General features: G+C 39.8%; 1 protein-coding gene across 3 annotated transcripts in view; it reads left to right on the forward strand.

Annotated features, from left to right (window-relative positions):
• Positions 1-25,069, forward strand: part of PTPN14 (protein tyrosine phosphatase non-receptor type 14) — a 178,460-nt gene that overhangs the window by 83,222 nt on the left and 70,169 nt on the right. For 2 of the 3 annotated variants that reach the window (XM_055319539.1, XM_055319537.1), the window contains exon 3: positions 13-182. In XM_055319539.1, the coding sequence (XP_055175514.1) occupies positions 13-182 (170 nt within the window). Of the gene's footprint in view, positions 1-12; positions 183-11,101; positions 11,390-25,069 lie in introns of those variants that run through there. The other variant, XM_055319540.1, reaches the window with a different exon arrangement.

A 25,069-nucleotide genomic window follows, 5' to 3' on the forward strand; every position in this document is an offset into this window, starting at 1 on the left:
CCTTTTATCTAGACGCACTACTTTGGCCTTTGGTTTCTCAGCAAGAGCCAGCAAGCACGATGGGTGGAGCTGGAGAAACCTCTGAAGAAACATCTGGACAAATTTGCTAATGAGCCTCTGCTTTTCTTTGGAGTCATGTTCTATGTGCCAAATGTGTCATGGCTTCAGCAAGAGGCCACAAGGTAAGTGCATTTTTTCCTGTGTTCCGTATAAGGGTGTGGATTAACTGTGAGGCTTCAGATGAAGTAGATGAGCAGGTTGATTTAGGGATGTGTATGTGTAGGTGTGTGTAGTGGGGGAGAGGGTGGAGTAGCTGTGGATTGTTTACCAGGTGCTTTTGTAGCTTTAAAATTGAAGTTTGAATGCATGGTGCTAATAACTCCAGTGGTTCCCCTCTGATGCTAGTAAGGTAGCAGTGGTCCTGAGGCAGTAAAATATGATGTCTAGCAGCATGGAAGTAGAAGTTGGAGACCCTGGGTAAAATAGATGTGCTAGAATTTAATAAAGAATTAACCACCTAATACTTGTTTGGTCTACTTTTCCCCTTAAAAAGCTCCCAAGCGAAATGTAGCATCAGAATTTGGATTTTGAGGATTGAGAAGGTAGCTAAAGATGGGAGCAGAATTGAGAAGGACATTGAGAAGGGAGAGTATTGCTCATCCTCAGTTACATAAGACGAGACAGGAAGCCATTGGTAGAGAGGAGACCTGGTATTGACCCTACCCTCTTGCTCATTGGCTGTATGCTTGGAAGAAAGCACCGGCCGTCTTTGAAATGATGCTTTTCCCTTATCTGTAAAGTGAGGGGTTTGCAAATGTTTCTAAAGTTCTGCAGTTCTGTTAATGAAGAAGTTGGTGTTGGTTGATATTAGTACAGTTCATTTACTGGTAAGAGTTTTCCATTAAAATATGAATTTTCCATCCTCATCAAATGGTTCTTTATGGTAATAAAGGGAATTATATTAACCCTCTGTTTTTTTAGCTTTTACTTGAATGATGGCATTCAAAGTACTTGGGAAGCAATGCTAGTGACACACTGAGAAGGAGCAGTATTGTACTTGATTATTGCGCGCCTAGTTTCTTAGATTTAAAATGTTTAAAGCAAGAATACACTTAAACATTTTTGTATGCATTTGAAGGTGATGGTTTCCATCTTCTTTTTTTAAAAATCAAAAATTATTGTGAAATAGGTGGTATTTCTCTCAGCAGAGACCATGAAATAGCTCACAGCCTGACCCAGAAAATTTCAGGTGTCGCTCATTTGAAGCACTTGGGTGGATGTTATACACCATTTTCAAGTCTTTTCACTTAATGTAGGTTCCTTTCTAGGTAAGAAGTTATTAACTCCTCAAAATGGATCAGTTTTCACTGGCTCCTGAGATCTCCTTGAGTACTTTACACAGTGTCAGGAACTCAACGTTAGATTAATAAGTACTTGCTGATTTGTGGTTCTCAGACTATGAAATGCAAGGCAGTGGGTAACGAGGATGAAACATGGACTATAAATTAATGCATACTGGGCAAAGTTCAGTTTGTAAGAAAAAACGAAGTGGTGTTAACTTCTTCTGTAAGGTCTATTGTTGAGGAAGAGCAGTTGAAGTAAATGGTGAGGGCTCAGGAATTGTGCTTTATGAAGTTAAAAAAGATTGGTTAAGCTTAGAAAAATGAAGACTTGCAAGAGTGCAGTAGCTGCCTCTGGATAGTTGAAGACTCTTGGGGGGAGGGAATTCTGTGTTAGCTCTGGAGCACAGAATTTGGGCCAGTAATAAAAGAAGTGCAAGGAGTTGAAAGACTTTAGTTATTTGATTCAACACAGGAACACTGTTTCTAATAATTAAAGCCATAAAAAGGTAGAACAGCAGACTTATAAAAGGGTGAGTGCTCTGGTTTATGGAAGTGCTGTGGCACTGAGTGGATAGTCAGGGTGGTATTTGGGAGAGGAGACCGCTATATTGGGTAGGGTGTTGAACTAGATCAATAGTTCTCAGAGAGACCAGGGCTTGCTATATCATAATTATGTGGAGCATTTACTGTAAATGTGATTCCAGGGCTGTAACAGAAGTCTGAATTGGAATGTCTGGGGCTGGGAATCAGGAGAATATATTGTTTAAAATAAACAGGATTCTTCAGGCGGTTCTGATATTATCCAGGCTGGGTAATTAGCAAATTAATTAACCTCCAAAGCTCTTTACAGTTTTAGATTTGCCAGGTAAGTAAACTTCATGCCAGATTATTCACTGTCGATATTTGCATTCATAAGCTGAAATGGAAAGTGTTGAAATCTCAAAAATGGAGTTATAGAGTAAGAGTTATGATGGTAGGGGTTATTGAGACTGGAGATCAGGAAGGACTTCTTTCCTTTTTCTTTAGAATTTCTTTTTTGCAGGACGCCTGGGTGGCTCAGTGGTTGGGTGTCTGCCTTTGGCTCAGGCCGTGGTCCCTGGGTCCTGGGATCGAGGCCCATTTTGGGCTTCCCTCAAGGAGCCTGTTTCTCCCTCTGCCCATGTCTCTGCCTCTCTCTCTCTCTCTCTCTCAGGAATAAATAAATAAAATCTTTAAAAAGAAAAAAAGAGAAGAAAATTTCTCTTTTACTCAGTTAGCTTGATTCATTTCAGATGAGTTTTGATAAGGAGTGAATGAAATCTTTTCCAACCCAGGATTTTGAAACAAACTCTATTACTGTCATTTGATCAGAAAAACTAACAAAGAAATGAAAACTCGAAGGATATGTTTATACTTAAACATGGAACCAAACTGTATAGATGTAAGGTACAGCCCTCTCTTTGTGGCGAAGGATATTTAAAGGTAGGAGCTATGTTAGGGTGAGGAATTGTGAGTTTTTATTTACTATTTTCCCCCCCAGTGTTGCAGAAGTTTTTGTTGCTTGCTCCAGAAGGGCCCTAAAAGTGGAATGTGCCAAAGGATGTCAGAGCAAGTGAATGAGGGGAGATGAGAAAATAAGAGAAAAGTATTGTAAAAGTACAGAAAGGAAAATTGATGGAGAAAGAAGAGAGAACGGCATATACTTGGGAAGTGACCCAGGTGTGATTCACGAGATGTACCACAGGTTATGGGCGAATGGACTAGATAGGGTACAAAGGAGATCTGGTTTGGATGGAATACCATTGTAAAATGCGCAGGGTTTGGTGTTAGAGAGCAGTAAATGAGCTGCACTCAAGGTGAAGAATGCTACCGATGGTCACCAGGAGCCTTTGAGAATCTGAGCCTTCTCGGGAGGTTTCAGAAGCTTTGGTGTCCGAACCGAACACTGAAACTGTCTTCCAGGCAGAGCAGCCAAAGAAGAAGCAGTGGTGGTAGGGCAGGATTCCAGAGGAATGTTTCACAGAAGGCCCCAGCAGCATTCATTAGGAGCGGGTTAGTGACTAACTCCTCAGCCATTCACTGTTATCCAAGTTACCAGGCATCTCAGGTGGGGATGTGCTTTGGCATCTCCGAGAGCACCTGGGATCTGCACCTCTGACACAAAACAGTTAGTCTTTGTGATGCCCTGCAGAGTGAGATATTTGCATAGATTAGAAATAGGAATCTGTCTTTCATTGTGGGGCAGCCCTTTGGAGGAGGCAACCATTCAACCATCTGTGCTTAAAAAATAAGCCTTTGTCCAGAGCCAACCAAACTTGTTTTCACCCAACACATGTTTGTAATGGTTCGGCTACTTCTGTTTGAGAATAAAACAGGTTCTATAACATGAGCGGGGCCCAGCCATTTCTTCTTTCTGAATAAGGACAAAGAGTTTAGAATTAGTGGTCTGGTTGTTTTGAGGGTGTATGTGAACCCACATATATCAAGACACATAGCAGTGGGAAGGAGGATATATTTAAAAGTTGTGTATTTCCTTTTTTGTCCTCAGTGCCATTCTTGAAAACTTGCAGTTTAATAGAATACTGGGAACAACACAACAAAAATTTGAGGATGATGTTGATTGTCAACTATCTCAGAAAAGTGATTGACTTTATTAAAATTATCAGCTCCAGATTTTTTTGATCAGAAAACTGAGCAGCTCTGTTCTTTTTTGACATTAATTTTGACATGCTGTGTCTGAGCTCACCTCCTGGATACGATTTTTTGAAGAACAAACCTCTTTGTAAGAGAAGGACGTCTGCCAAAATACTGTGATTGCATTGGAGGAGAAATGGACAATTCAGGCCCTAACTTTAGGTGATAATTGAACAAGAAGACAAAAGATACCAAAAGGAGGACACTCGCAGGAGAACACAAACATGGGGGAAAAAAATCTCTGGATATTCTTACAGAAGTGCGAAAAAGCTGATACAAAGAACACACTAGTAGACAGATGGAAGATGAGTCATGAAACCATAGGAATTAAAGAGATTAAGACCAGGGTTGGTTAACCCCACTCCAAAATGTAAGATACATTACCTTGGGGCTTTAAAAATGTTCGTTTTCCCACTTTGGTTAAAATGACTCAGGGGATGGGACCACCATAATTTTTTCCACTTTGCTTTGCTTCTCCTATTCTTTTGGGCCAGCTCCTCTGTTCAGCAAAGGGACTCTTGCTAGCAATTCCTCTTTTCCCGTTATGTTCTCCTCCTGACTCAAAGGAAAGATTTTTGTAATGTGTTTTAATGATTTGCGTAGCAACAGGCTCAGTATAAACACAGGGTTTTCAGATTTGTCTGGACACAGAAGGAAAAAAGATGGTTTGTGAGAAGTGGAGAAATTCTTCGTCAAACAGAAGGATACTTAATAATAGCAAGGGGAAGCCAGAAAACTGCTGGCCAAGGTTCCTGCTTTTAGTTGAGGTCTGGGGTTTTTTCCAAGTCTTTCTCCAGTATGGAAGTGCCTCTTTAGGTTTCTTTCTTTCTTTTTTTTTTTTTTTTTTCAATATGAAAGAGAAAACTTTTAAAAGAGCAATTTGTTTTTTCAGGGTGAATTTTGGTTTCAGAGTATAAGTCACCGACCAATGCCCTGGTTTCTAAAATGTTTAATTCTCATTTTATTGTTAACCAGAATATGTTTGTCTTTGCATTACTCCCTGCTGAGTGGGATGTTTGCCCCATGCAGAGGAGCTTTTGATTGTCCCCGTGAAGTCAGATCACCTTTGGAGTCTCTTCCTGGACAGGTCCAGAGCCTGCCAATTGAGGTGGGGCTATCTGCCCTCCTATGGTGAGTGCTGTGGAGGGAGAGGCAAAGCCACTGCTGCCACCAGCACGGGGTGCTTACTTTGACCAGGACAGTCTTAGCACATCTGGTGGCCACTCCAGGGCTGTGGGACCTGTTACAAGCTCCCTCCATCAAGTGGGTGCTTCCTCTGTGTTTGCTGCACCTCTCGGCCTCCATGGGTCTCCCTACTTTTCAGGCTCACAGTTCTTCTATATATTTCCCACCGTGTCTTAGGCACCTGATAATGAGACTGAATTCTAGCCTATTAGGTACGCCCACCAGGAATTAACAAAAAGACTTAAAAAGTACTTAATCTTTGCTTGGGCCCACAGAGGGCATTCTTCTGTGTGTGTGTGTGTGTGTGTGTGTGTGTGTGTGTGTGTGTGTGTGTGTTTAAGAGAGAGAGAGAGAGAGATTGGGAGAGCAGAGGGGGAGGAGAAGCAGACTTTCCACTGAGCAGGGAGCCTGATGCAGGACTTGATCCCAAGACCCCAAGATCATGACCTGAGTCAAAGGCAAATGCTTAGCCATCTGAGCCACCCAGGTGCCCCACATTCTTCTATGTTAAATGAAGTTCTTTATCTGGGAAGAACTTACTGGGCAAGGGTGTCATGCCACTCTCTGGGAATAAATGCCTACATTGAAAAGCACACGGTTCAGGTATCCTAGAGAGGGTCAGGACATTTTTTTTTTTTTTTTTTTTTGTGACCGTGCGTGACAAAGGGGTTAGGTGATTCCATGTGTAGACTCTGATGGGGCTCGTTCCCTCGTTACGGATTTGGGTCTGTGGCATAGTGATGGCAAAGCCAGATCAGATGACTCCTTACATCCCCATCAAGGTCCAAATGGTGTTTGGATTTTTGGTTCGGTTTGGTTTGGTTTTGAAACTAGGTTTCAGGAAGTAGTTCCAGTGACCTTACAAAAGCTTTCTTTACCTTTCCTGTCCTTAAATACCCATGCTTTCCCGGGGGAGCCTCTCTCTCTCTCTCTCTCTCTCTCTCTCTCTCTCTCTCTCTCTGAGTGCCCTGAGTGCTATTGTAAACAAGTCAGCCCTTAACCAATGTTTAAAGTGTCTCTTTTAAACGCTCTAATTATGGTAATGTTTCCATTTCCTTTTACAACACCATTTATTTTGTTCCTCCGGTTCTTTGAGTTCTTTTATTATTTTGAAATGTCATTTTTAATGGCTAAAGTTTACCCATGGGCTGGGAAATAGGGACTCCCTTCAAGTCAGACTTAAGATCCAGCAGGAGTTCCCCATAGATAATATAATTGCTGAGAATGGCAGATCTTCCTCCCAGCCAGCTCCAGCTGGTGAATGGGAACTTGTTTCCCTCTCTCTCTCCACCCCCCTTCCTCCTCCCCCCCTTCGTCCCCTCATCCTTTCCCCCCTCCCTTCCTCTCTGTGTGTGTTGATGGTTGAGAACGGAGCTGTTTCTGCCAGATATTTTAGATATTTTAAGATGCTGTTGTTACTAGGATTTAACCTTAAACATTATTCTCTGTGGGTAATGTATCATTTGATGAGAGGAGAAAACTAGAGAGGACGACACACTGACAAACCGTGAGAGACTCTCAACTCTGGGAAGCAAACAAAGGGTTGTGGAAGGGGAGGAGGGTGGGGGGATGGGGTGATAGGGTGACAGGCACTAAGGAGGGCACTTCATAGGATGGGCACTGTTATACCCTATGTTGGCAAATTGAATTTAAATAAAGATGATTTTTAAATTACTATATAGCATTAACTCTTAATGTAAGAAGAGCATTTCTGGAAATTAAGACAAATAAAAGATGATGTGACCTGGCCAAAAAAAAAAAAAAAAAGACTGTCTCTAAGGAGCATCCTAGAAGCTCTTTGGGAAGAGCTGCTTCCCAAAAGAAGATTAGTTGATGAAAATGTCAGTTGCTATTTGCATTATTTTACATTTCAGCCACCTTAAGGACCTATGCTGTGTCAGGGTTTTACTAGTCAGGGACTGGAAGAAGAAACAGATGGCCACAATCCTTTTCTGCAAAGAGCTAGGGTCTCCAAGCACTTTTTATTTCATTTCCATGTATTTTATCTATTGGGTCTATCCTTAAAGCTTACGCTGCTGACCCTACTGGCTTTCTGGAGAAGACTTTCTCACTGTTTTGGTGAAATCCAGGGAGCCTGGCATGTGTCTTCCACTGGCCAGCTTCATGGGCCTGTGACCTGTGCAGTAAGTTGCACAGTCCCGAGCTCAGAAAGGCCCTGCACTTGGTTTAATGCTCTGCTGTAGCCCCTCTTGAAATTTATAATAATTCTGAAACACCAACTCTACAAGTCTATTTTTCACTAGTCTCTGAATTATGTTGCCAGTCCTGCCTGGGAGAGCCTATTTCCATCTCTGTTCATTTTCTTCTTCTTGTTTTGATGTTACCTTATGATTTGTTCTCAGTTATGGGTGGATCTGAGTCTACTCTGATGACCGTGATCAAAGAGAAAAAGTAAGAAAACAAAAAACAAAAAACCCTGCCATGGAACAAAAATAACATTTTCACTATCTATGCAAATATGAAAATAGAAACGTGGCCCTGGTAACCATTCCTCCTCCTGGACCTGACTCACTGGAAAATCCTGCAGAGTCTGGGAGACTGTTATAATATCAATTTAATTTCCTTTATGGAAGGTGATTGATTAGTGTTATCTCATTCCTCAACTAGGATTTCTTCATGTTTTGCTGGGACGATGTCTCTGCAAAGTTTCTATGTTTCTTGATTAAATCAAGGGCGCACCTTAGTCCCTGCTTAATTGTTCATGTCTGCCAAATGCATAGGGCTGGTTCTTGCCCAACTTCTAACTCTCCTGCTCCTACTGTTTGTAAGACATGCAAGGAGGTTGGTAGCTATATTAGCAACCTACTGCCATTAGAACAACAAAGTATAGACAAAGTGAAGTTAACCATTAAACATAATTAGTATGGGTTTTTTAAAAAATATTCTTTGCCTTTAGGGGAGAGAAGACAAATAGTAATACAACTTCAGCATATTTTAATAATATCACTTAACATTATTATTCATTGTAAGTGTCCTATAATGCATGGAAAATGAGAATTTCTTTTTTTTAAGATTTTATTAGAGAGAGAGAGAGTAGGAGAGAGGTGGGGGAGGGGCAGAAAGAGAGGGAGACTGGCTCTGGGCTCAACCCCAGGATCCCTGGATCATGACCTCAGCTGAAGGCAGATGCTTAACCCACTGAGCCACCCAGTGCCCCCCAAAACAAGAATTTAGCATCATTTATATTTCAAAAGAAGCTCTGACATTTGAATTTTACCCTTTGTAAAGTGAGGTATACTTACATATGTCTTAATCATGAGTAAAGCAAAGTTTCCTCAAAATAGGTGAAGTAATATACCTCAAAAAGCCTTTGCTTTTAAAGTGTTAAAATTACCTTATTTGTAATCCTATGGTTGACGTATGTTTACCAGTAGTTGATGATCTAGCCTGAACTTTTCAAAAGCAAACAAATATCATTTCTAGTAAGCCATTTTGAAAATAACTTAATTTCTGAAGCAAGGGTTATATTTCCAGTCTTCATGTATTTCTTGATTTCCAAAGATAGATTTATTCATTTGTCCATTCGCTCAGTCATTGATTCCAAATAGTTCTTTATCAGAATTACATTGCAGAAGACTGAGAAAGATTCCACATTTGACCCAGGGAATAACACAGATTTGTAATAGAGCGTGGACTAAAATTTTAGCATATTCTATTTTTTCAAAAGCTGAGTAGAACATGATGATCCCACACAGCACTGTTTACCTTCAGCTGAGGGGTGGAGAGAGGGGAAAACAAACAAAAGCTATGTATGGGAAGAGGTGTTTGGTCATGTCAAAGCATGCCAGCTATGCTTTATGAATTTTTTAAAGACATCCACTTCCTTATGAAGGATTCTTAGGATTTGTAGGGGTATCATTATAATGGGTGGGATTGCCAATAGTGTGTTAGTTTCAAAATGGGTTTTTGAGAATCTTAGGAGGAGAGGGAAACACAGAGAGTAAACACTTTTGAGTCCTCTGCTCTACCTTTTTCCTGGAATATCAGGGCTGGGATCTTAGGTTGGGGTTGAAGGGGTGCAGAAAGAGGAGAGAAGTGACAATGCAGTATTCTCATACATCACAGAGACCCACGGTGCCTGAGCAGCAGCAGGATCTGGAAAGCTCAGAATCCTTCACTGTGCTTTATGGTATAGCTGCTGTCTGCCCCAATACCAGACTTCCAAATCTCCTCTGTGGGGTTTCTGTGCAAGAATGTAGTTTACATTCCATCACCTGATATAATTTAATAATAGTAATAATGACAGTGGCTAGCATTTATGTTCAAGGCGCTATGCCAAATATCTTCAGTGATCATCTTTTCAGTCCTCACCAGAACCTACAAAGGGGCATTCTTACTGTCCTCTGAAAAAGATTGGTTTTCTAACAGAAGTTTTATTACCCACAAGTAGAGATTTCATCCATCAAATAAACTGAATCTTTTAGGTTCCATTGCCAGAGAAATACATATGTCCATATGTCCCCCTACTTCCCAGCTTTACCAGAGTAACAGGGAGGTTTAATTTCTACTGAAGTGTCAACAAAGAAATCCAGACAGCTAACATTCCTGTGAGGTCAAAGGTGGTAAACTGGTACCATGAGGGTGGATTCTGGTTGCCCGGTAGGTCTTGTTGCACCTGGACCATTTTTTTTTTTAAAACTGAATTTGGATGCCTTATGTATAGGCATATGCCAAGCAATCTGTGCCACTTCCTGCCCTGCCCACAGTGTTACAACATTTACTCCTGTCTGTAACCTGCTGGTCCTGTAGGCATTTAGACAGCCCTTGATTCGTGTACTGTCCATACAACTTGAAGTCCTTCTCGGTACTTGGGTCAACCAATACCTTTGCATTGGCCCACTTGGTTTTATGCCACTCAGCATCTGTCTTATTACGGTGGCCACCTATCAGAGACTGTAGCTGGATCTGGGAATATCATTTCCCTCAAGCCCTCATTTGAGAACTGTTTCTGGGGACGCCTGGGTGGCTCAGTGGTTGAGCATCTGCCTTCGTCTCAGGTCGTGATTCCAGATGGAGTCCCACATCAGGCTCTCTACATGGAGCCTACTTCTCCCTCTGCCTCTGTCTCAGTGTCTCTCATGAATAAATAAATAAAAATCTTAAAAAAAAAACAAGAAAACTATGTTTCTGTGTAAAATTACTCCGGGGTGCTAGATTCCATGGTCCTGTGCAGATATAGCTCAGGTTTCTCAGATTTCCTCTTATTGCTTTTTAGTATCGGCATCATTCTGATTACCCATCAACGGTTGTTCCATCCAGAAGACAGGCACTAAATGTTCTATAGGCAATAAAAAAAAAGTCACTAAAATCTTAAGCAAACATAGTCTATTTGAGAAAGTATAGTTTGCCTTCTATCAAGACAGATCAAGCTTTACTAGAACCACAGTCACATCTAAATACAGCACATCACACGTGCCGGTGGAGAAACGGAACCAAGGACATTAAAGGGACTTCGCCCATTGTCACTCTCTGTCCCTTGACAGACGCCCGACTCTTGGCGAGGTGCTGAGCCGGTTTTAGGTGAACCGAGCAAGCAGGCATGGCGTAGCCCATGGATAGGATTCATGTAAACTTCCAGAAAGCCCCTGCCCGTCTCCCCCTCCCTGGCCCTGCTGCAGCGAAGACACTGCAACTGGCAGAGATGAGTTCTGTCAAAGGGAAGGAAGTAGTCCAGACAGAAGAAACAAAGTGTAGAGGAAAACAGACACTTCTTTGAATGGAGTCATTTAAATAGTGCGCTTTATGTAGAGCTTGGAACTAAGATGGGTTTTATTTAATGTTTTTATCAGTCATCTGCAGCCCTGGGCACCGAGGGAAAGTGCCAAGCTTTCAGATGACACTCAGCCCTTTGGAAGAGTGGAAAATTGAGACTTTGGAAATAAACAGCAGAAAGGTGTCAGCGAGTGTCGAGTTACCAGGTGCGACCATGAAATAACGAGCCTGCTTTCAGGTGCAGTTTGGGAACGCCAAGCAGAGGAGGCATAATCTGGAGGGACGTGTTGCAACATGTTTCATTTTACCCCATCCGAACTCTCTGTCAAGGTCAGCCCTTCAATCTTAGCCTGCAGCTGGGGAGAGAGCATCGATGGTCCTGCCAGGGGAAAAATGCTTCCTGCCAGCGTAAAAATGTGTTACTGTTATTCAGACCAAAGCCCAGCACATTTTACGTAAGTTGACCTAAAAGCAAGTCAGACACATGATACTTTAATAGAAACTCGCGGAGATAAAGCAATGTGAGAAACACATGTTTTTGACCGGGACAGATGTTTTGAAGGGGGTAGTCAAGACATTGATGATGGTGACTAAAGAAAGAAACCTGTAGATCTGAGGAAAACTGGAAGAGTTCAGATGATTTGGATCCTCCAAATAAATGACCAACTGTGGATCCTGATGGAAAAATTTGAAGGCCAGTTATGGATCTGCCAGACTGTGTTGTATATTTAGAATGATTGACGGAATCAGCAAAGAACTGGTATTTGGTCTAATCTTAAAAAAAGAAAGCTGAGAATAAAATGTCGTTCAAAAACAAAACTACCTCCGTGTAGCAGCTCAGACCTGAAGTCAGAGGACCTAATTCCCGGGTATTTGTTTCTTGGTCTGGTCCTGTAAATTCCTCTAAACTCACCTTCTGTGTTTATAGTCAATCAGGAAATGATATTTAGCACAGCTTCAGAAAGCACCTATCAGTATGTTCAGTACTAGTAGGTATCCAAATCCTGTTTGTTTTTTAAATAAAAAAGATCTGTTAGAAGATAGTGACAAGGAGCACCTGGGTGGCTCAGTGGTTGAGCATCTGCCTTTGGCTCCGGTCATGATCCTGGGGTCCTGGGATCAAGTCCTGCATCAGGCTCCCTGCATGGAGCCAGCTTCTGCCTCTGCCTATGTCTCTACCTCTCTCTTTCTATCTCTCATGAATAAATAAACCTTTATTAAAAAAAAAAAAAGAAAGAAAGAAAGAAAGAAAGAAAGAAAGAAGGTAGTGACAAATTGCTGCATCCCCCAGGAATCCCTGGAAGAAAGAGTCCTGGCCCATACTACCTGGAAGTGCACAGGGAGATGCATTCTGGGAAATGTAGTTCAGCCTAGCCAAGTTGGAACATTACAGTGCCACTGAGGGACGGAGTACATAATTGATGATTAGCAGAGTCCAGATCACTGGTAAAGGCTATTAAATCAAAAAAAAAAAAAGGCTATTAAATCCAAAGTTGGTGCTGACTCATGAGTTCCAGAAAACAAAATTATTCTCAAAAGGTATAAGTTTTAATGTAGTTGAAGAGAATTTAAAATCTGTCCCTTAATCTCTTGGACACTTCCCAAGGATGGAGTTGCAAAAACTCATTTAAACAAAAACTATATTGTTATCATAAATACAGCTTTCCCAAGGAGGTTCTCCATCCTCACCCCACTCCCATCCAAGGGGACAGATCTAATCCAGAGGGCCCAGGCTGGTCCTGCTCACTCTGCTGAGGTTATCAGATGAGCGTGAGGAAAGAGGATAAGGCAGGCCTGGCCTTGAAGCTTCACAGATGGTCAGAGCAGCTGTTCAGGGTCTTGAAGCCAGGTTGGCTGCAGCAGGAGGGACCCGGCTGACCTGATGCTAATCTCGCAGTACTTGTAACTTGAAGAGGGTGTAGTCTGAAGAAGATAAACAGATTACAATTAAAGATTAGTTAAAGAGATGATAGACTCTTGGTAAGTGATGATTATTAAAAAAAAAAAAAAACAAAGCAAAACAAAAATTGGGAACCTGTTGACTCTTTAAATGTGGTCCTTAGCAGAATTTCCCTGTGGCATTTTTTAAAAATGCAGACTTCTGACCACTCCTGACTTCCTGAGTCGGAATCTGTTTTTATTTAGTGCTATAGATTATTTTTACACTTAAGGTTTGGTTAAATGGAATGCAACTATATATCTTAATATTCTTTCTGCAATAGCTGGTGTTTTATGTTAGTATATGGATGTTAGAAACACTCTGGGTGGATTTCAAGGAACTGGGAAAGAGAGAAAGAGTTGCAAAGTCTGGAATATCTGGTTTAGGCTGAAGAGTTTTTACAGGATGGATGGCATGGGCTTATTTGTAGAATAACTGTGGGCATCTTCATGGCTATTGGAATAAACAACATGAGAACCTAAGATTCTACAGAAATTTTAGTCAGTTTGTATTTCCTCTACTTCAAAATGTAATATTTTAACCTTTTAATTAAACTTTGATAATGCATAATAGATTATACATAGTATAATGTATGATGTACATTATAGGGGGAATACCATGTAAGGATTCAGTGTTCTGTGCATCCGTAATAAAAGCTGTAATAACCACTTGCCGGAATTATACTACATTAGTACTCTAAAACCTTAAATGAGACCTTTTCTCAAATGAGAAATGAGACCAGATTTTGAAATTGTAGGCTTAATTTAAGAATGAGAATTTTTCAAAATTGAGAATTCTGTTCATGGATTTCAGTAATTCTCTTGCCATTCTGTTTTTTTTTTTTATTTCTACTGCATTTAGGTAAATAAAAGATGAAACAATAGGTAGATTGTGGTAAATTGGGAAAATTTTAGATAAAAGTCTAAAGTTGTGAAAACGTTAAAATATCTTTTCATGATCCGCTTCTAAAAATATATATATATATATTTTTTCTAGACTGGTTATTGAGTCCTTGATTCCGGATATCAATGAGAAACACAATATATTTAAGTAAAAAAATATTTTTTTAATAGAAAGGCTCTGTTCCAGATAGCATTTATCTTAATTTTCCAAACAAACTTTTGTGACCACCTCCTTACTATACATGGAGAGATTTGTGTTGCTTATATGTGCACTACCCCCCACCCCATGATTTTGTGATGCGCTCCCTCTTGTTACGAGTAGTGAACAAGATAGCTAATATTCTGACAGTCTTTCACAAAAAAAACTCCATGTTTATTTTAAAAAAAAAGGCTTGGAAATATTTTATCCACAGGAAGTTGGAAAATACCAGAGATAGGGAAACTGTATTCTTTCTACCTGGTTCATGTTCAAAAGGGTGTCACAAATTATTTAACCATTATTCCCAAAGTAGGCATTTTTCCTTTCTCATTTGATGTGATTATTTGCTAATTTGTAACTAATTATAACTACAATGCAATTAGAATGCATTTAGAGTTTTGAACATCTATAGGAGAAGAATATTGAATTGAATTGCAGAGATTCTTATCTGTTGCTTTTTGATACTTGCATTTTACCTGAAATCACATACACAAAACAAATCTCAAACATTTGACCCCTCTTTAGCCTTTACTCAATCTATAAGTAATTACATTAGAGAGCAATCAAATAAAAGAGAGAATCAATCTAGCTTTTTGGCCATGGGGAGCGAAATATATCTATTTAATTGTCTAGAGTAGTGTTCGCAGAAAAGATGCAGGAGGCTCATTTGGGCATTGTACATATTCTCTTCTTATGATTTTCATTTAAGAAACACAATCTTGTAATGGTAAAGGACATTACAGATCATCAAATCTGACTCCTTAGGAAACCAACCTGATCAGAGCCTGCCCAAGCATTTGCTTCCAGAATGGTGTGCCGTGCCTGTGTCCTGTACTTGACACTGTCCAGCCACTAATGAACCCCTTCCAGCCACACCCCTTCCAAGGATGGAGTTTCAGCTCTTTGCAAGAAAGTCAGTCCAGTCCTTCTGTCTTTTTCCTTGATTCTCAGTGCTTTGCCCAGGCTCACTCCCATTTCCAATAATTTTCAAATATTTTAAGTATCTGCTTCTCATAGATTCCTTACCTTCTGTTTCAACCATTTTTTTCTCAATCGCAAAAATTAACCACAAAATATTTACACTTGTATATAGTTATATGCCCTTATATGTCTTAATTTAGAGAATATCTCTCTTACCTTTGGATGTCTGGTTTTTTGCTTGTTTTCTGTGTATTGACCTGCTGCCACTATCATTTTGTGCTTATCTGTTCCTTTTGAGTCCTTGAAAAATTATGTTTGTTATCAATTTTGCTCACATTGGCACATTCGCCTCTTGAAGATTCTCAGAGGACACCCCCACTTCTGAAGCAGTGGCCTTTTCTTACTCCTGTTCTCTTCCCTAATGGATGACACTAGACATGGAGAACCCACTCCTTGAAATCCTCCTCCTCCTTGGTTCCTGGTGCGTTTCACCTCATCCAGTCTCGAGCCTACTGCTTTTCATCTTCTGATCCCCAGTTTGCCAAAACTCTGCCCTTCTAAGGGTTTTTATATATGCTCTGGAGTAGACTTTAGTTATCTTCAGCCTTTAGACGTAGTTCCTGACAGCTCTGTCTTCATTTTGTACCAGCTACGTCTTATTGATTTCCTGCTGACAGGACAGTCTTTCAATCATTCATTCATTCACTCATTCATTCATTCATATATTGAATATCTACTGTGTACAAGTCACCAGAAGTATACTTAAAATACAACCCTTTTCTCCAGGAGCATGCATTCACGTCAGCCCCTCTGCTCTGTGTTGCATTCTTGCTTCACACTCTTTGGGTGATGATGACCACTACCATTTGTCCATCATCTCTACACAGGATACTTTGCTCATTCTACCTCAACCAGTCCTCCTAGGAACTAGAAAGATTAATACCAATGAACTGTTTTCCTCCCGTTACTTACTCTTGACCTTAAACTGTTCCCCAAATACCTCATTTTTCTCTAAATGACTCTGATACTTTTGCTATCACAAACTGGAGATTAGAGTCACCTGGGTGCTCCTTCCTTCCTTCTATTATTTGTTACACTGGGCCTGACCATTCATTCAAGCTCTGGTAGACATTTCTCTTGGAGTCATGTTGTCCCCTTCTATTATTAGCAAGTCATTTCTTTAGGTAAACTGTTGAGGTTGAGCAGACAGATGAGTACAGATATCAAAGTATACAGCTCAATGAATCTATGCAAAGCAAATATATCTCTGTAACCAGTCCCTAGTTCAAGAATTGAAACATCAACATCACCTCAGAATCCTTCTTTGTATTCCCTCTCAACCTCTGTCCCCCAAGAGTAACCACTATCCTGACTTCTAACAACATAAATTGGTTTTGCTTTGTTTTTAGAGTGGGATAAGATAGCATGTGCTCTTTGGTGTCTTACATCTTTGACCAACATTTTTTGAGAGTCATCTGTATTGTCGAGTTTAGTTAGAGATTGGTTATTCTCAATGCTGCCTAATATTCCAGCACAGGAATATTCTATATTTTAAAAAATTGACATGTTGCTTATGTACAATATTCTGTTTCAGATGTACATCATAGTGATTTCAATATTTTTATAGATTATTAAATGCTCCCCATGATAACTTTAGTTACTGTCTGTCACTGTACAAAGTTATTACTGGATTATTGACTGTGTTCCCTATGCTGTATGTTACATTCCCATGACTTTTTAATTTTACAACTAGAAATTTGTATTCCACATTTTACTCATCCTACTGTTGAAGGGCATTGGATTGTTTCCTGTTTGGATCTTTTGTGAACTGTGCTGCTGTTTACATCTCTAGTATGTGTGTATTAAGGGCATCCAAGTGCACATCCTATGGACATTCTTACATGTAGCATGTACTTATTTATGCTGAGTATGTATGTGCAAGTTTTACCCAATAGTTCTCCAAAATTTTTATTACTACCAGCAAAATAAAAAGCAAAATAAAAAGCATATATTTTTTTAAATAAAAATTTTTATTACTACCGGCAAAATAAAAAGCCTTACTTTTTACAAAATAAAAAGTAAGGCTGAAAAATTTTAGATACTTGACCTCGCTTCCCTTTTAAACTCTATATTGAATTCATCATTAATTAAATATTTATTGAGTTTCTACTATGTTTGAGGCCCTTAGTCTACACCAGTAAACAAAAACAAGTACTCTGGCACTTAGTTGCAGATCAATAGGATTAGTGATCGTTCTTAACAGTAACATTAATGATGACCACTAACGTGTATTGAGTATGTACTTTGTAGCAGGGCACAATTCTCAACTCTATATGCGTGTAGTCATTTAGTTCTTACGACAACTTTTAGAGTTAGCACTATTATTATTCTAATTTTACAGAATAGGAAACCAAGGCACAGAGAGGTTGTATAACTTACCAGCATCACAATATGTGTAAGTGACAGAGTTGTGATCTGAACCTACACTGCGTAGCCCCCAGAATCCACATTTCCCACTATTCCACACATACTTCATTTAAATCCATTCCAGTCTACTTAGCCCCTACCTTATGTTTTCTTACTTCTGGCCTGAAACAGAAAGAAGTAAGGAAAAGCACAGGCTTTTGTTGTTTGTTTGTTTGTTTGTTTGTTTGTTTTAAAGCATAGGCTTTTGAATCAAAGAGGCTTGGATTTGAATCCTGGCTCAGTTGCTTACTCTCTGTGTGCCCTTGGGTGAGTGATTGGTCCTTTCTGAGATTCAGTTTCTTCATGAACAGAAGGATCCTGCAAGGATTGAACTGGTTATAGTGAGTGGAAAAGCACACTCTATAGTGCTTGACCACCATTCCCATTATTATTTGGCCCTTTGTGCCAAATACGGTGTACACACCAGGGGCACTTGGGTGGCCCAGTCGATTAAACATCTGACTCTTGTTTTTGGCTCAGGTCATGATCTCAGGATCGTAGGACAGGGTCCACACTCAGTGAGGAGCCTGGTTTTGAGGATTCTTTCCCCTTCTCCCTCTGCCCCTCCTCTTTCTCTCTTTTTCTTTCTCTAAAATAAATAAATAAAACTTAAAAAATATGATGTGCACACCAACTCTATGCATACTCCTTAAAGTCTGTTGTTTTCATCATTTCCTTCTCTTATCAAAATTACTTCATGACTTACCATTGCTTGGCAGGTAAAGACAAACATACAAAGGCTTTGGAAGCTTTGCAAGACTACATGCTCCTTATTGCCTCCTCCTTATTGCCTTCCACAAACTCTTCTTACTTGTCTGACTGGTCTATTCAGTATTTGACACCCTGGGCTTCTCAGTCCTTCCTTGGGTCTTTGCCAGTCACTGAGGTATGGGAAGTGGAGGCCTGGGAAGCCTCCTCTGTCTTCTGGACTCATCTCTGAGCATTCATGTATACATGAGTAGAATGTATAAAGTATACTAAGTATTATACATTCTAAGTATAAAGCACTCTGTAAAATGCAAAGTGGCACAGGATATCACTCCTGTCCTGAATGGGTTTTCCACTCTATGAGGGAAGATTAGATGGTCACATAAACATACCTACGATTACAGGGTGTACTATATGATATGTACCAACTGGGGGGATCCTTCATGGGTGGAGTGATAAGGGGAAATTTTGGCAAGGTATCTTAGGGTTTTCCAGAGAAGCAGACCCAACAGGATAACTATATCTATATATACACAGAGATTGATTTATTTTAAGAAATTGACTCACATTATTATGGAAACTGGCAATTCAAAAATCCACAATGTACTTTTGCAGCCTAGAGACCCAGAGACCCCAGGTTGAGTCAAAGGGTAGCCTGCTAGCAGAATTCCTTCTTCTTTGGGGGATGTCACTCTTTTTCTTAATGCTGTCAACTAATTAGATGGGGCCCACCTACATTATGGAGGGTCATCTGCTTTACTCAGTCTACTGATTTAAATGTTTATCTTATCTAAAAATTACCTTCACAGACACATCTAGAATAATCTTTGACCAAACATCGGGGTAATATGGCCTAATCAAGATGATACAGAAAATTAACCATCATAGGAAGTATCTGTTGAACTGGGCTTTGAAGAAGACATTGGATTTTGATAAGTGAATCAAGACTATTGGAAGGGAAGACAAGTCAGGCCAGGGTCCATAAGCCTGTTTTCTCCCCAGCATACCCAAAGGGTAAGACGGATGGGTGAAGGTGGGAGGTGTGAAAGAAGAACATTCTGAGGAGAGGAAAACTGAAATGTAAACACCTCATGGGTGTTGTAGAATGTGGTGGGAAGGAGCCAAATGTAGCAGACAGAGCCCTGAATTTATATTTTGGCTTCATTCCTTCACTCCTTGCATAACTGTACAAACTAACTACCGTCCATGAGGCTGTTTTCATAGCTATAAAATAGAGATGGTTAGGTTTATTCCTTCCTTCTGCCAACACAGGCATATCCATTTGTCCAATTACTTTCAATCAGTGTGGTTGCAGCCAGAAATAGAGAAGACCAGGGGCCAGCAATTTTGCATTGCTTTTGGTGCCCCTGTTAACTTTCTGTGTGACCTTGGGGAAACCAGCTAGCTTCTCTGTTATCTCCTTAGTCTGGTAAATATCTTCTTTACCACAGCAGAATTTGGAAATTTCCATCTTATAGAAATAATTAAATCACTTTGCATAAGGTTTTGATTTCGTGGAAGAGTTTTTTGAAGGACATGATTTTCCTGTTATTATTGGGTCACATATTCCTGGTATGAAGTCGTGTTCTGTGTCTTGGAACTAAATTATGTAATTTCTTCTTTAGAGTTTTAAATTGGTGATTCATTAAGGAAAAATACTACCTTCCACGTCTAGAGTACCCAATATTTCATTATAAAGGGACCGCTCTTCTTCTTTTTACTTTTTCTTCTCGTTATAAAACCCTGTTTTGAGATTATTTATTTGTTTTAGAGAGAGAGTGAGCAGGGGGAGGGGCAGAGGGAGAGGGCGAATCCAGAAGCAGACTCCCTGCTGTGTGCCAAGCCAGACTTGGGGCTCCATCTAACGACCCTGAGATCATGACCTGAGCCGAAACCAAGAGTCAACCACATAACCAACTGAGCCACCCAGGTGCCCCCAAACCCTATGTTTTGAAAAAGTTTTCTACCATTAGTACTTTCTATCAATATTTTATTATTAAACATTGCATATTTATCCTTAACATGAAATAATTAATATAATTTACTATGATTTTGCATTATCAGTATTTTTTTTTGCATTATCAGTATTTTAGTTAACTTGGTGTATATACATTCAATAAGTATTCACCGAGCGTCTGTTGTGTGTTAGGAATCTTCCAGGTACTGGAGATACGGCAGTGAACAAAATAGACAAAATCTCTGCTCTCATGAAGGTCACATTTTTGAAATGTTTATAGTAGCTGATGAATGGCTCCTTCCATTTTTATAAAATTCTGGTTGGGAATTATAAGAACATATGGTACTCTAGTTACTTGAATGATCAAAATTAGATACTGAACTATATTCTCTAAAAAGAGTGTGAAACAATGTTGTTCTCTTCCCAGAGAATGGTTTATGTTCATGTGCTAATTATTACAGATCCCCTCCATAGAGAAGGTGATCAACATAAAGAAGAGTTTATACAAACACATATAAATGATAAACTATAGGAGAGTCCACTACAAGATGTTTTCCTTTGTCTATGCTTTTTTTAAAGATTTATTTATTTATTTATTTATTTATTTATTTATTTATTTATTTATTTATTTATTTTGGAGAAAGAGCGTGTGAGCAAGGGGAGGAGCAGAGAGAGAGGGACAAACAGACTCTGTGCTGAGCGCAGTTCCTGATGAAGGGCTTATTCCCATGACCCTGAGATCATGACCTGATCAAAAATCAAAAGTCGGACCCTTCACTGACTGAGCCCCTCCCAACCACTCCTTCCAGTGTAAAGGTGATAGTGGCTGTAAATGAGTTTTCATAAAAATAATAAAATTCTAAATAACAAAATGTATGGGCTTCTAACTATTAATTACACAAACTTTGTTTCTCTTCTCTAATTTTTTTAGGGCATGTTTTGTGGTTAAGTTGTACTTCAAAGACCATTTTTAGCGTTATTATTCTTAATTTGATGAATGATACTGGTAGTTTTTTTTTAAGTATGACAGTTTTATAATGAGGATCAAGTAGGAAGTGGCTGTGATTTGACCTTTCCAGAGAGTTTTGCCAAAGATGGAGTGAAAGTAGTGCTTCATTTCCCATTTCATACCACTTAACCTTTGCCCATTTCACATGTACTACACATCTCCTTATCATTCTTGGTCTGCATGGAAAATTCATGCCATAGAAAACAAGTAGAAATATCTGAGTTTCATTCTGTAAAATTCTTTCTTTTTTTTTTTTTTTAAGATTTTATTTATATGACAGAGAGAGACCACAAGCAGGGAGAAGGGCAAAGGGAGAGGGAGAAGCCGACTCCTCACAGAGCAAGGATTCTGATGCAGGGCTGGATCCCAGGACCCCAGGATCATGACCTGGGCCAAAGGCTGACGCTTCACCAACTGAGCCACCCAGGTGTCCTGTAAAGCTATTTCTCATACAGAAATATGAAGCAGAGGATTTAGGGAACAAGGAAGAGAAAAAGAATGATTAAAAAAAAAAGAGGAAATCAATTGCTATATCAAAAAGAGTCACCCCCTCCCTCCACAACTTAAAAAAATATGAAATCAAATGTTTGAATGAAGTGGTTTGATGAACTTATAAGTTTTAGTGAAAGATAATCTGGGTACAATTTTTTTAAAGCAATAGTTAAGTCTATTTTCCCCACAGAAGCAGTCTGTCAGTTCTCCAAAAAGGAGGAGGAGTCTTCATCTAAAATTTTTATTTTTGAGGTACCCAGGTGGCTCAGTGGTTGAGCGTCTGCCTTTGGCTTAGGTTGTGATCCCAGAGTCCTGGGATCGAGTCCCTCATCAGGCTCCTCCCAGGGAGCCTGCTTCTCCCTCTGCCTGTGTTTCTGCTTCTCTCTCTCTGTGTCTCATGAATAAATGAATGAAATCTTAAAAAAAAAAAAGTATTTTCATGCCTCCAGCCAGAACTCTTGCAAGCATCCTTGAGTTCCTTCTCACCCAGCCCACATCTAACCTTCAGAACATGCCCAGAGTCTGACCACCTCCTCACATATCCGCTGCTACTTTTCCAGCTCGTCCACTGTCCCTTCTCCTGACTTCCATCCTGATTTCCACCCTTGCCCCTCATAGGCCAGTGTCTATGCAGCAACCACTGCCTTTCTTTTCAGTGTGCTAGGTTATATGGCTTCTTTCCTTCTCCTGCTTTGCCATCTTACACAGAATAGTCCAGAACCTTCCATCACAGTTTGCCTCTGTGACGCTTCCCCCTTCCTTCCCTACCATTTGTCCTCTTGCTCACTTTTCGCTTCAAGGTCTTCCTTGCTGTTTTTGAACACATGACTACATCAGTTCCTATAAGCCCTTGTATCTGCTGAACCAGAACATCCTTCCCTCAAATACTGATAAGGCTAGCTCTTCATTTCTTTCAGATTGCTGCTCATAGTTCACCTTATCAGGGAGACCTTTCTTGACCACCTCCCACTTTACTACTCTCCATAACTTTTATCTGATTTTATCTTTGTGAACTTATTTATTTCCTTAATTGTTGCTTGTTGTCCTCATTGGTAAGTTCCTTGAAGGAGAGCAGAGACTGGGATTTTTCATTTGCTGCCATATCCTTGGTGCTGAGGACGATTCCTGGCATGCAGTGTGTGCTCATTGAGTTTTGTCAGATGGATGAATAAATAATTGAACATATTTACTAGTACATTTCTAATATTTTGCCAGTAGTTTGGGTCTAATTTGGTGTCATTTTTAAATAAAAGCGTGCAAGAGGCTAAGAAATCATGATAGTTATGGGATTTGACAGCTTTTAAATGATTTGTAACCAATAGATTTCAGACTGGTTTCATGGGCACATTTAAATATAGGAGACCATATATTTTCTGCAGGCTTAATTTTTAGGAGAAGCCTACTGAGCTTTGTGTTAAGGGGGAATTTGAATACCTACTGAGTACTTCTGTAGGACTCCTGTCCTCTAAACCTGGAGTTATATACCCACAGTGGGTGCCCAGTTTAGCCACTGGATATCCAGAACTGGCACCCTTTCTTAGATTTATGCCCCAGTGAATTCTTGGTTCCTAAAAAGACTTTTGATGTGCTGCTATACCAACGAGTTCGTTTTAAATTCTTAAACTTAGAATGAAAAGGCGAAGTATATTTATAGCACCCTTCTCCATGAAATGGAAGAAACGAATTTTCTCTGATGTGCCGATTACAGTTCTTGGCTAGACAATCCCCCATCTTTGTCCTCATACCTAAACAAAGGGCTTCTTTCCACCTGTATATAGTCTGTTGTCTCTGTAGATCATCATTTTCTTTTCTAGGAAATGGCATTTTCTACCTTTAAGTTTACTATGTGTTTGGGGAGTAGGGTGTTAAAGATTGCCTTTAAAAGGGACTGGGGCAAGAAAATAAATAAATAAATAAAAAATAAAAGGGACTGGGGCAGTTAGAAAACCATACTCTAAAAGAAGAAAGGGCATCCAGAAGTATTTCTTAAATTGCATCCAACAAAAGGAGTATCTCTATCTAGTCCTTTAATCCTAGAGCCCTAGATGAGGGTTGAAAGGAAGAATTGTAGACAGACATTTCCATGCCTAAAAATGTCAAGCACAATTTTGGCAGACATAGCAGCATAGGAAGATGCTAGATTCTTGGGCAGTGAGATGTTTGCTGGTTTGGTATTTTATCTTTGGCAGTTGCTGCTACATTTGATACCCTCAGCTGCTTTTGAAGATTCTGCAGAAGAAGAGCATTCATTTCCAGCTGCAAAAATTCAGTAAATGGTCCCTGGATTCATGTTGTCGTGTGTTTACAACTTTCTGTAGTTTTTTTTTTCATCCTTCCAATGTTTCCTTTCACATTTATACTCCAGATCTACAGAAATGACAGACCATGCCAGTTGACTACACAGGCACAGCATTGTAATAAAAGGGCACTTGCCTATAAAATTAGAAGACCTGGCAAGTCACCTTGCCTCTCTGAGCTTGCATTTCCTCATGGGTAAATGCAAAACATGTGACCATCTTTGAGAGTTTCTGTGAATATGAAATGACATGAACTACTGCACCAAAGAACACTTGGAAAACAGTGTTGTGAATCTAAGGCACCATTACAATGAAGGATCATTTGAATCTTCTGATTTAACATCTAGAGAAATTGATTATGATTTCAGTTGTGGAGAGTTCAAGGCTCTAAAGCTTTTAATAGACATGTGGGATATTTTTATTTTTATTATTTCTTTCAGAGTATAACCTAGCAACAATGTAGAGTTTCTTTCAGCCATTCTGTAATTAGTTGGCTTTGAAGGAAGGCCACGTCACATATAGGTGTCCTCCTGTCTTGCTCCGATGTAAATGTACAGTGAAGACCTACTGTATGCTAGATGTCGAGGGCAAATACAAAGAGAAACAAAACAAGCTTTTAAAATAGCCAAGGAAAGTAGATATTCATAATTAAACAAATTGCCTAATCAAACTATGTTAGTTACAAAATCCAGTGGGAACAAAGAAGATAGAATGAAATATTCTAGTTCAGTGGCTAGGGAAAAGCTTTATATTGTGCAATACCTGGAGTTTAGGTGATTTGGGGTTTTTGTTTTGCTGCTGAGTCCAATATTGTTTTATGCCAACTATGTGGGTGGCTCGCTTCCAAAGAAGCATTCTTTTTACCCACTGGGCTTCTCTGAGTCAGTAAATGATCGTAATGCTTTCTGCACAGGTTCCTGAGTCTCAAATCATCTACTCTATCTGTGAATTATTAAACAAAGAGGGGTGGTTACTGACTTCAGGGTACTTATGGGCTCGGTGGAGAGGGGTGAGCCTGTCATCATTAGCAATATATAAAATCTGGGACACTGAAGAGCTGTGGTTCATGAGAGGTTGAACATGGATCTTATTGGCCAGATTCAAAGTGGGATGGCCTGGGCAGTTGTCTCAGAGTAGGGTACATAATGTGGAAATAAATGTCATCCAGTAGGAGGATCTCAAGGGATCTCCTGTATTTCTGACTTCTTGGTAGAAGTAGCTCTTTTGCTATTTCTGATGAATTTC

This window comes from Nyctereutes procyonoides, unplaced genomic scaffold, assembly GCF_905146905.1.
Source record: "Nyctereutes procyonoides isolate TBG_1078 unplaced genomic scaffold, NYPRO_anot_genome, whole genome shotgun sequence".
Taxonomy (NCBI): Eukaryota; Metazoa; Chordata; class Mammalia; order Carnivora; family Canidae; genus Nyctereutes; species Nyctereutes procyonoides.